At 53.5% G+C, this 12,597-nt stretch overlaps 1 protein-coding gene across 4 annotated transcripts in view; it reads left to right on the plus strand.

Moving 5' to 3' along the window:
• LOC111159140 (IQ motif and Sec7 domain 1) overlaps positions 1 to 12,597 on the plus strand; it is a 119,564-nt gene that overhangs the window by 43,373 nt on the left and 63,594 nt on the right. Inside the window, exon 1 of one of the 4 annotated variants that reach the window (XM_022521567.1) lies at positions 4,814 to 4,943. The exons of 2 other annotated variants lie outside the window; for them this stretch is intronic. In XM_022521567.1, coding sequence (XP_022377275.1) covers positions 4,879 to 4,943 — 65 coding nt within the window. In that variant the 5' untranslated portion in view covers positions 4,814 to 4,878. Of the gene's footprint in view, positions 1 to 4,813; positions 4,944 to 12,597 lie in introns of those variants that run through there. One more of the 4 variants, XM_022521568.1, reaches the window with a different exon arrangement.

Below are 12,597 nucleotides of genomic sequence, written 5' to 3' on the forward strand. Positions count from 1 at the left end.
ATTTGGGGTCTTTGGGCACTGGCTCTGGAGGGCCTCAGGGTCTCCTATAAGATGCTAGAAGACCTCCAGTCCTGTAGGTTGCCGTGATTGTATTGATTTCTTCATTGCACTGGCTTTTTCGGTTTGTTTTTAAGGGAACAAACATGTTTAAAATTTTGAAAACTATAAAAGGGCATAGAAGGGCGCCTGGGTGACTCAGTGGGTTAAGCCTCTGCCTTCGGCTCAGGTCGTGATCCCAGGGTCCTGGAATCAAGTCCCACATCGGGCTCCTTGCTCAGCGGGGAGCCTGCTTCCCCCACTCTCTCTGCCTGCCTCTCTGCCTACTTGTGATCTCTCTGTGTCAAATAAATAAAATAAAATCTTTTAAAAAAAGGCGGGGGGTGGTGGTGCATAAAGCAAGAAGTCCTCCCTTCTCCTTCCCAGCCCTGTCCCAACAAGACTTCAGGCTTAGAGGGCAGAGGCCCATCTCCAGGAATCTCTGGAAACCCCAGTTTCCCTTCCCAGAGGCAACCACTGGTCCATGTTTCTTGGATCTTCTTTAAGAAATAGTCAACGGTTATATGATGCTATATAAGCACACTAGTGTTCTATATATCTTACTATAAGTACATATGATGATTTATTGGACTTTTAATCACAGTGTCCCATCTCAGATCATTTCCTATGTGTATGGTGTGCCACCATATTGTTAACACAGAACTCCAGTGATGGGCATATGGCCGTGTACCCACTGCCCAGTCCCCACTGAGGGACATTGTATGTCTCCTCCTCCCCGTTCCACTGTTACAGTCAACTAATATCCTAAGTCTTTGTACACACAGGCAAGGAGCTCCGTAGGAGTCATTTCTAGCAGTGGATCGTCCCATCATGTGGCTATCTTGTCTGAAGGTCACTTGGCCCGGCCCTATGTTTTGTTTTTGTTTTTGTTTTAAGATTTTATTTATTTATTTGACAGACAGAGATCACAAGTAGGCAGAGAAGCAGGCAGAGAGAGAGCAGGAAGCAGGCTCCCTGCTGAGCAGACAGCCCAATGCGGGGTTCGATCCCAGGACCCTGGGATCATGACCAAGCCGAAGGCAGAGGCTTTAACCCACTGAGCCACCCAGGTGCCCCCCACCCTATGGTTTTAATCACCACCTTCCCCCATGACATTTGGATTCTGCTCTTCCAGATCTTGTCCGTGGTGGGCCTGCGCAAGGGCACTGGAGGTCTGGCAGGACAGGCAGGGTAGCTGGTGCCAACAAGAAACTCCCCCAGAGGACCTTCATTTATTGCAGGGTAGACGACCTTTTCGTGCAGAGGGCTAGGTATAAATATTTTAGGCATTGTGAGTCATCTATCGCATTTGTAACTGTTCAGCTTTGTTGTTGTAGCCCAAAAGTATCTGCAGATAATACATAAGTGAATGAGTGGGACTCTGTTCCAATAAAACTTTATTTTAAAAAAGCAAGCAGTGGGCCGGATTTGACTCTCAGGCTGGATTTATTCAACTGCTGAGCCCCTCCGTGTCCCAGGCCCCCTAGTAGGTGTAGGGAATGCTGCGGAGAACAATACAGCCTGCCTGGCAAGAGCAGTACAGCTCACTGGTGTAATGGGAGAGCAGGTGCAGAGTAAACCCAAGAGTGTCTACGAGGAGTGTCTAACTTGGACTAGGGGCTGGTCAGGGGTGGCTTTCTGGGAGAGGAGACATTGTAAGCTGAAATCCAAAGTCTTAGCCAGGAGCCAGGCACAGCAGGAGTCTGGGGCTTTGAAAGAAGTTTTGTACTACTGGAGATATGGCGTGTGTGGAGGGAACATGATAAGTGGCAAGGGCTGGAGAGGTGAACCTCGATCAGGGCACACAGGCCTGGAGGCAGGCTGTGTGGAGGAGCTGGCCTTCATCTTGACAGCTCTGGGAGAGGGACTGCAAAAGTTGGCCTTGGGGGGGTGGGGCAGGGTGCTATATACGTGTCTGATGTCAGAAGCCAGGGGGATAGGGATGAAGTTGGGTCATGACACGTGAGACAGGTCAAGGCAAGCAACTCAGGACTGAAACCCAGGACGGTACAGTGGAACTAAATATTTTCATGACTTTCTTGAATCCTGTGCCCCTATAGATGGGCTCCTACTCATCCCTCAAGGCCCCATCCCAAAGCCCCTTCATCTATGGAGCCTGTTATGAGGCAGACTGACAAGCTCCTTCCTCCAGATTATTATAACATCATACTGAGGGACACTTGTCACATCCCACTGAGGCCTCAGATGACAGGCACAGAGTAAGCACTAATAAACGCTTACTAAATTAAATTAAACAGGAACATGAATTCTCCAGGATAGTTGTGGTCCATGAGCCATACCTTACAGTTGAGAAAACCAAGACTCAGAAGGCTAAGCAACTTGCCCAAATGGAACATGTAAGAATTCTGCCCAGTCTAGTCGTTTTAGCAGAAAAATTGGCTTTCTCTGCCTTTCCAGGCTGGAACTTTGTTGTTTGCCTCACGGTTCCCTAAATTATTAATCTGCAAGGCAGTTAACTGAGCAGAAACAAGAGGCACACTTTGTAGAAAGATAAAACAAGAGAATTAAGAGGCATTTGGTTTCCAGGGACTCCATCCTCTGGTATTCCAAATGCTAACAGGGAAATTCAACCCCTTCTTCTAAATCCCAGCCGGAACAATGTCGCCAAGACCATCCTGGCAGGCGGCTAGGCCGTGGGCCTGGACTAGTGCCTGGAATTCTTGGAGAATCCAGGTCGTGAGGCTGTTGGTCAGAGCCTGTGTCTGGAGGGCTCCAGCAGCTGGGCTGGGGGAATTCTTTTGGCTCCATTTATTGCAGCCTATTTTTAGAGGGCTGTTCAAGCTGGGGTGGGAGTTTTCCACCACCACCATCCCTGCAACTGGACAATTTAAAGCCTATCCCCTCCTGGGGATATACCATTACCCCCAACCAGGACGCAGGACATGGTAACAGGCTTTGAGCAGTACACGTCTGAAGTCGTCTCCTTCTGGAACCCTTGTGTGTAGGTGCTCTTGTCCATCTCCCTGATTCTGGCCATCTTGGTGGGTGTGAGGTGCTCTCTCATTGTGGTTTTGACTTGTATTGCCCAGATGATTAGTGGTGTTCAGCATCTCTCCATCTGTCTATTGGCCATTCATATTCCTTCTCCGGAGAAATGTCTGTTCAGATCCTTTGCCCTTTTTCTAATTGTTCCAATTATCAATTGTTCCAAAATTGGGTTATTTGCCTTTTTATTGTTGAGATGGAAGAGTTCGTTATATGACATGGATACTAGACTCTTATCAGATATGTGATTTCCAAATATTTTCTCCCATTATGAGCATTTATTTTTAATGTAGCAAAGACAGCATCAGAAGTAGAGAGGAGAAACGTGGAGATGGGCAATGAGGGGCACTGGATTCCTGCTCAGCCTGTTGCCTGGGAACCCTGGTACACTAAACTGGATCTAGGGACGGCCTCTTCTGGTGCTACCAGCTGGGCCAGCCCAGCCCTCTTCCTTCATTGTCCCCCACCCCACTCCAGTTTCCCCATCTGGGAAAGCACTCATCATTAGACTCTCGGCAACTCCAAATGGAAGACTCAAAAAGGCACAAGACGATGTCCCTTCATTAGTGGCTTCCTACTTCTTCCTGACTTCTGCAGATGTGCCAGCTGCCTGGCCCTCCAGGAGATAAACTTGCAGCTGGGGCAGGTGGGGTTTTGATTGTGTCTGTGTCTGCTTGATGTCTCCCAGCGACATGTGGGCATTTCACAAGTGTGGGTGCTGGGCCCTATGCCTGCCTTCATGAAGCCCAAGGACAGATAATAAACAAGTAAATATGCAAATTGAGAACAGCAAGCCAGGATTGCTTATAGTAGGGAGAGAGGAGCAGCCTGGAAGAGAAGTGAGGGAAAACCTCTTAGAGTTAACCCAGTTAAGGTGAGCCTCAGTTTCCTCTTCCGGAAAATGGGGCCACCAATAGCTTCACCTATATCACATGTTGTCTTGAGGACCAAGTGTAGGTAAAGAGCTCTAACAGCGAATCAGGATTACTCCAAGCCAGCCGTGGGTGTCTGAAAGTTGTCTCTGGGTGAGGGAAGAGCAGGGCTGTTGAATGGGGTTAGGGAAAAAGAAGCTGCTTTCATCAGATCCTCACCCAGAAGTCCCCAAATGGGTGTCCCCAGCCTCAGGATGGAACCCATTTTTTTCTCTGGGGCAGAAACATCAGAACCGCAAAGTCACAACATCCCGGGAGCAGAGGTCTCGTTTTATAAGCTGAGGCCAAAATCAGGATTGGCAGAGATTGGCGCCATAAACAGAGTAGGCTGCAGTTGGCTGGTTTGGGTTTTATATTTGCTGTGCTTATGCCTTGAGGAGCCAGATATGTATTTGGGGGGACTCTGTTTTGGAGGGAGTGCACAGCCCTCCCAGAGAAGGGCCTAGCTTGCAGGTACAGGGGTGCTGTTGGCCAGCTAACCGGCGGGCGGCGGAGACGATCCTGCCTACTTGGCTCTGATAGCCCCGCCCCCTTCGCGCTTACCCCACGAGGCTCCGCGCAGCCCCGCCCGCCCGGCGCAGCCCGGCCCTCGGGCCCGCCCCTGGCCCCGCCCCCTCCCGGGCCACATTCCTCCGGCCGGGCCTCGCTCTGCGCCAGGCGGGCGGGTGGCGGTGGCGGCGGTGGAGGGGAGGGCTTGGCCGGCCTGGGGCTAGGACTAGAGCCGGGAGCAGCGGGAACCGACGGGCACCGGGCCGGGCGACCCGAGGTGGTCGCGAGGTGGGTGGTCAGGTCTCTCGGTGGTCCGGTGTCGGTCCCGGGATCTGCCGCCCCAGCGGGAGTCGGCAGCGCTCGGCGGGGCCTGGGTCCCGGGCGCTCGGCGCCGTCAACTCCCGCCGCGGCCGCCATGTGGTGCCTGCACTGCAACTCCGAGCGGACCCAGTCCCTGCTGGAGCTGGAGCTTGACAGCGGGTAAGCCCGTGGCCGGGGGTCTGGGGGATGGCGTGGCGGGGGCGGGGGGTGGCGCCGGGGCTCAGGCGAGAGGGCCTTGGGGAGGGGCTTCACGGAAATGGCCTGGCGGGGCAGGGTGGGGGTGCCAGCAGAACCCCAGTCATTGCACGGCTGCGGGCGGTATGTTGTGGGTTTGTGAGAGAGCCGGGTCCTGTGTTGTTGTGCCCCGGTTCGTTAGAGCCTCCTGGGGCTCTAAGTGTAAGTGTGTGCCAGAGAGGCTGCGGGGATGGGTGTGCCGGGGTGCGTGAGACTGTCAGGATGTGTGTGATGAGTGCCTGTGTGTGAGGGAGGGAGGAGGGCTGACGGGGTGGAGTGTGGCTGTATAGTATGTGTGCAACCAGCGCAGGGACCTGAGTTTGTGTGTGTAAGAAAGAGACGCTGTCAGGACAGGAGTGTGTGTGTGCGCGCGCGTGTGTGCATGTGCACACTCGCTCCCAAGTGAGTGTCGGGATGGGAGCTTGTGTGGGGGTGAGTTTCCATGGGAGAAACCGTGGGTATCCGGTGCCAGGCAGGAGCCCGTGGACTGGATGGAGTGTGTGAGTCGGAGTGTGGCCGGCAGGTGTCTGGGTGTCTGTGCTTGCATCTGGTTGGGGCAGGCTGAGACTGCCAGGGAGTCTTTCTGGGGGCCTAGTTATGCCAGACCCTGGGCCTGTGTCCAGGGTTTTGCGTCAGCTCTGTTGGGGAGACCCTGGGCAAGTGTGTGGGGGTTCGAGGGATTCTTTCACGGATTGTGCACAGGTGATCCAGGTGTGCTTCCAGGAGGGGGATGCGGAAGAGGGAGGACCCAGGAGGGCACTGGAGAGCCTAGAGCCCTGGGGGGGTTGAGATATGTGTGGCTGCTGCTGTTGTGTTGAGTGCGGCTGGGAAGGGTCTGCTGGTGTGATTGGGTGTATGCGTGTTTTTAATGCGCCTGGTGTGGTCAGGGATGGAGTCTTGGTGAGAGGGGTGGAGGCGTGGGGGTTTGAACGTGTGTCCCAGAGACCAGCGCTTTTCTGCTTTGGGGCCTGTGGGTGGCTGCCTGAGTGTCCAAGGGCCTGTATTTATGGAGAGAGAGTGTGTATGTGCTGGGAATATCGATTTCCTTGCACTGCTCGCCAGCACAGCTGCCCCCTGAGCTGTCTGCAGGCCCCTTGGAGGAGCCAGGCTGTGGGGCGGAGAGGATTTGTTGACAAGCTGACTTGGCTTGTGTCGGGCCCCCTGAGGCTTGGGGGGCAAACCACCTGCAGCCGTTTGATCTCTGAGTTCAAAAATTCTGCAGCGTGTGTCTGGCAGTTGCACTGAGAACATGCATATGTTCCCCTCTGGCCCAGTCCTCACCCCAGGGGCCTGGGACTCTGGGCCTGAGGCTCCGTGTGGGGTTGTGGGGGTGTGGTTCCCAAGAACCCGTGGCTTCTTTGTGTCTGGGGGGCAGAAGCTGGGCAAGCTGCAGCTGCAAGGCCAGCTGTCTGGGATCCGTGGCATCAGTCCGAGAATGGGGGTCACGATATTCATATTGCACACATGCTACTGTCTTATGCAGCTGTCCCACCTGGTATCGCATTTGCATTCTTATCCTTGTGGCTCCGGCGTCCCCATATTGCAGGAGAGCAAACTGAGGCTGAGCATTAAGTTTTGTCGGCACCAGGGCTCTGCGGTTTATGGAGCAGCTGCTGTGAGCTTTCCCTGTCTAGGCACTGGAGACATAGCAGTGAGCAAAACTCAGAGTGCTCATCCCTGTAAGGCCAGCACCTTGTGGGGACACAGTTGGCATGCTCAGCAGGCGATGTCTCTTTTCCCGCTCCCAGCTGAGAGAGACTGCGGGGTGTCCCCGGTGCCCCTGCTTGAGACCTCTCCAGTGTCACCCTTCCAGTTGGGATGTCCATAGGGACCGCTTTGGCATATTTCCCAGTCCTGCATCCCTTCTTATTGGAAGTCCTTCTTCGCATCTACTCTAAACCTTCTAGCTGCAGGGAAGCCTGCTTGAGTCCTTTTGTTGTCAGAGTTGGTGATGAACAGCTGCTCCCCCAGTCTCAGAGCACAGACCAGGTGTCCTCGAGATTGAGAAGCCCTTCTGCAGCACAACCCAAGGTTCACCCTTCGGCCTCAGAGCAGGTGGAATCACATTTGCTCCAGAGTGCCTGGTATGCAGTTCCAAAGAAAGCGGGGTGGTGGGGGGTGAGGGGCAGAGAATCAGCCTAGCTCCTGACCTGCAGAGGCTGGCCAGCTTGCCCCCAACCCAGAGCCCTCCCAGCTGGCCATCTCTCCCTCTCTAAACCCAGGAAGTATCCAGCATGCTCCAGAGACCTCAGGAGACCCCCAGTCTGTAACAGGTCTAAGATAACCCCTCCAGGAACAGCCACGCCACCCTGACAGCACAGGTGGCCCCCTTCGTATGGCGGCACTGAAGTGCCCTGCTCTTTGAGCTTCGACGCAGCCCAGGTCTCTCCCCACCGTCCCTTTCTAAATGGGCACGTTAAGATAGGGAATCCAGTGACCTGACCAGGCTGTTACCAGGGGAGCCTGGAGGAGAACCCACATGTTCTGCCGGAGGGCCTCTGGAGGGCCCCTGCCAGCCCGGCCAGGATTTTCAGGCTTTCGCTCAAGGAAGTCGGACTATGAACTAGCTGTGCTAATATTTACACAGCTTCAGTTCAAAAACATGGACAAGACTGTCAGCTGCACCGTCAAACCGTGTGATGACTGGGCAAATAGGTGTTTCTGGAAGGGACTGAACAGCCCCCCCACCCCCACCCCAGGCTCTGGGAGCTCAGGTGCACATGTGTGTGGGTGTTAGCTGGCCAAACTCTGTGGGACGAGGGATCTTGGTTTGCCAGGACAATCTGTGAGGCCAGTAGCAGCTCAGGGCATCAGCAAAGAAGGGAAACAGACTGCGTTTCAAATCCCAGCTCAGCTTTGTGACGTTATGCAAGTTACTACACCACCTCAGAGCCTCAGTTTCCCCCTCCTTGGAAGGGACTGGTACCCGGCTTCACAGAGATGCAAGAGGACATGTCTGACAGCCCTCGCCATGCTGGCCAGCCCCAGGCCTCCGGTCCGAGCTATGATTGTCCAGGTCAGCACTCTGCTCTTCCTGCTGCCAGTGACCCATGGGATTTTCTTCCTTCCCCTTTTGTAAATTTCCTCTGAATTGCGATGACGCGTGGAATGTCTGCCCAGTGGGCTTGCAGCAAGCCAGAGGCCCAGGGAGAGCGCCGCAGAGGTGGACCAGGTCCCCAGTGGAAGTGTGTGTATGTGCCATGGGCGGGGGGGAGGATGCGCCAAGGCTTTTGAGTGTGATTTTTCATTCGTCCTCAAAAGCAAATCCTAATGACTTCAAAGGCCATTAAGGCTCTTGAAGAATTAATTGGTGCAGGCTTCGAGAATCTGGCCACTTCCACTGTCTGAGCTACTCCCGAGGAGCAGTGGATGGTGATTATGGTGGGAAACATGGCACAATGACCCCTGAACCTACCACTCGGCTGGCTGCTGTGGCTGTCCCCCTAAAGGGGCAAGTGCCCCTTTAAGCCCTGAGGCCTGTGTGCTCCAATGCTTGCCCAGCACAGCGCCTGGCCACGTGGTAGGCACAGCCAGGCAGCAGCAAGTGACTGCACCCGCGGCTGCATGCGTGCTCCCCTGGGCATGGGGGTGCTTTGTTCTCAGGAGTGATGCGTGGGACCCGTTGTTCCTCTCTTCACTCCCTAGCTACCCCACCCCTGCTCTGTGCCAGGCCCTGGGCTAGATGGAGAGGAACCAAGGTTCGTCATGTGAAACCGTGTATCACAGAACCCGGACAGGTGGGGTCCCACAAGGCCTACTCTGCCTCTCCCCAGCTGTGTGGCTTTGGTGAGGTGGCCTCCCCCGTCTGAGCCTTGATTTTCTCATCCATGAAATGGGACTAAGAATTACCTCCCCGCAGGGGATATGCGGCTTTGCCTGGTAATTCACACCTATTCCATCCCTGGCCCAGTAGCCAGTAGCCAGCAACACCAGCCTCATCACCACCTCTTCTCTTGAGAAGTGACTACTGAGTTAAAGTCACAGTCGTCTTTTTTGCTGGTTTCTGGAGCTACGTGGCTTTTTGTGAAATCTCTTTTCCTTGAAGGAGCTAAGGCATGATCCTAGCCTCTCTGACTTGGATATCTTTTTATGCTTTCTTTGAACATAGCTTTTGCTTCCCTGCTCCTTGATGGAAAGGGTCATTTTTTCTGTTTTATTGCCTTGCTTTGCGCCTTCCTAACATGGCGAGCATTTAATGTGAACCGGAGGCCCAGATGTAGAGCCATAGCAAAAGTCCCCTCCTTGTCTGTCTGGGTGGGGAAACTATGACCACATTTGTTTTTTCCTCTTTGTTCAAAGGTCAGTATAATAATAGTAATCACAGTGGTTGCCATTCAGCTCTGCGCAAAGGACTTAATTCTCAAAGCAATCTGTGAGTAAGAGCTTCTGCCCCCACTTGGGGGAATAGTTGGGGGACAGTTATGTGACTTGCCCAGGGTCACTGGCCAGTAAGCCTCGGAGCTGGGATTTGAACTCAGTCCGCCTGGCTTTGGGGTCTCTGCTCTTCATAGCCAGGCTGTGCCTCCTCTGGGGTTAAGTAATCTCTAGCAAAATCTGTCACCATCATAAATGGAGCCTTTCGTATCTTTCCCAAGCCATGGAACAGGTAGGTGCCTAGGATCCCCTGGTGTCAGCATTTCCAAAATGTCCCACCTTTAGGCTGGTTTGAGGACCACCCTCGGTATCCTGTTATCGCTCCTGCCAGACCCCACAGGCCCCAAGAGCTCCTTCCCCATACACTCCGGTGGAGTTCCGAGATAGTGCCCTTTGGCCCTGACCACTTGTGCATTCTGAGGATAACACACTTGCCCCAGGCCAGCCACAGCAAGGAGCAGGGTCTCGGCGACAAAAGCCAACCATCCCCAGACTCTCTGCAGGCCCCTTGCAAACATAGCCAGCTTCTGCATGGGGAGGAAACCCAAGGCCAAGGCCTTTGACGTCATTAGAGGACACACATGCGTGTGGGCTGCTGAACTTGCTCCCATGAGAGAGAAGGACTATTAATTTGGAGGAGTCCCCAGCTACGAGGCAGCCTCCCCATTAAGGCTCCCCAGAATCGCCTGTTGGCTGAGTTGGTCCAGGTCTGTCCACCAACATGAATACTTTCTCCCCAGTGGCTGTTTTAAAAGATGGAAGCAAATGGTGTTTGCTTTTCTATTTCTGGCTGAGAGGCTAGGCTAGGTGGTACAAGAATGAAATGCGTTAGTACACATGAAACATTTAAAACGGTGCCTTATTGTATTATAGTGAGTGCTCAATAAATGTTAATTATAGTCACTGTAGTTGTCACTATTTATCCTGATTATTACTAAGCTTGGAAGGTCTCTCCCTCCAGAGGGCTGAGAAGAGCTCGCTCTAACTAGTTTTTGGCATTCAGCCTCCCTAGAAGCCCTGGCATCAGTCACCTCCTCCTATCCCCTTCCTGGGCCTCAGTTTCCCATCTGTGAAGGGGGGTGAGCTTCGTGACACTTGTGGTCATTCGCTGAGGGAGGGTGTTTGACCCAGTGTTGTGGGGAGTGGGACAGATTCTGTCATCAGCCTGCCCTTAACCCTAACCCCAGCTTCTCACACTCTCCGTGATCTTGGGCAAGTTCCTTGGGCTTTCTGTGCCTCGGTTTCCCCATTTGTAAACTGCCAGTGACAGGAGGAGCTCATGGAGTTGTTGTTAATCCGCATGAAGTGCTTAAAGGGTACACAGTTAATACCTGAGAGGCAGTAGATTTTAGCTGTGACATCAGGGCTGCCAAGTCCAATTGTGGGGAAACTGGACCATGGTACTTGTTCAAGAGAGATGTGTTGCTAGACAGGAATGCATTGTCTCTCCTTCTGGCCACAGACAAGGCCAGGGGTAAGAGCACGAAGGAAGAGGCAGGGTGGTAGTTTGGGGGGAGCCAAGTGAGGGTAGGGTGTTGCTCATGTGCGAGGTGGTGGTACCTGGGAGTGAGACAGGTCGTAAACTTGGTGACATGGGACTAAAGCCCATGGTCATGTGCATGCGCTTGTAGCCTGCTAAGAGAGGGTGGTCCAGAGTGTTTTAGAAATCATTTTGCCCATGGATTGGAAAAATTGCAAAGTAAGGGGACTTGGCTCTTAGCTGGAGTGAAGATTTCTTTGGACGGGCAAGCAGCCTACACCCAGGGCAATGGAGAGACCTGCCTGGAGACACTGAAGCTGATGCTTCAGCCCCGTAGTGCCGAGGTGGGGCAGGGTGGCAGTGCGTCCGGAGTCCTCAGCTGGTGGCCGGTGCTGAGCTCTGGTACTTAGGCAACTCTGGCATCCTCGTCCCACTGGGGCTGCTTCTGGCACCTAATGGGGCTAAGAGCTCTGGAGCCCTGCCTCAGGACCCTCACTATTCTGCTCTGCCCTTCCCAGCCGGCTCCAGCCACCAGACAGAGAGGCAGCTGGCTACAGTGGAAAGATGGTAGCGTTTGGGCTAGAGAAACCTGACCTGAGTCCCAGTTTTGCCCCTCTCTGAACAAGTGGCCTGGGCAAGGTGGTCCCCTCTGTGAGCCTTATCTGCCAAGTGGGGATCCTGGCAGGAGAGGCGGTTGTCGGTAGCAGACACAGCAGGTGCCTAGTACATGCTGGCAGAAGGGGACGGGGTTCAGCTGGCTTTGGGCGAAGCTGCAGCTGTTTGTGATGGGTCTGGAGTTGGCACGGGTTTGATACTAGAGCTGGAACAGGCTACCGAATAAAAATGATAATATCTGACACTTGGGTGGCCTTTGAATTTTACACATACTTACCTTATTTGAACCCGCCCCAGACACTTTACGATGTTGTTGGTATTATTCCCACTTTACACACAAGGAAACTAAGGCAAAAATGAAAATCATGTCTGAGCTATGCAGAAAGTAGATTTGGTATTCTGGTTCACCTGTCTTTCCTGCTCCCTGACTTTGTTAGGGGGTGGGAGGTTGTGGGCCTTAGAATGGAGGGAGAAATAGGGGCGGGATGGTAAAAGAGTGGAGAGAACCTGCAGGGCCCTACCAGGCGCCAGCCCTTGGATGGGCGTAGCCGTGTGTTGTCACTTGACAGAGACCACAGAGGACACCCTTGGAAGCTCTGGCAAGTGACCTTGAATCCCAGAAACAGTATGTGCCAGCCCCAGGAGGTCCTCTGGGTATAAGAACTGTCCTCCACATTCCCTAGGAGGATTTTCCACAGAGAATACGAGAAAGAAGGAACTAGAACAGTGCTGGGCTTATAGGTGTTCAGTAAATGCTGGTTGTTCCTATGATTCTTACTGACTGCTATCAACTACAGTTGTTTCTGCCATGATTTCCTGGGGTAGGCCCTGGACTGGATCCCAAAGTGCAGTTAGTCCCGTGCGGGGGGTTGGAGAGGAAGTGTTTGGGGAAGCGGCTCTTTCCTCTGCTGTTACCAGAGGAGGGCCGGGGGGTGAGGGGGTGTTGTGCAGCCACGCAAACTCCAATTCTCTGTTCCTTTGGGGTCATTGACTTTTCTAAGAGCCATAATTTAAATGGGCAGGGTTTGCAATTTTGTTTTTGTTTTCCTACTTAGTAAGAAATGGCAGAATGACCCGGGAAAGCCTTGAGGAGGGCAGTGGCTTCTTAGC

The sequence above is a fragment of the Enhydra lutris genome, unplaced genomic scaffold (assembly GCF_002288905.1).
Source record: "Enhydra lutris kenyoni isolate GAN:26980312 unplaced genomic scaffold, ASM228890v2 scaffoldscaffold66, whole genome shotgun sequence".
NCBI classification, from domain to species: Eukaryota; Metazoa; Chordata; class Mammalia; order Carnivora; family Mustelidae; genus Enhydra; species Enhydra lutris.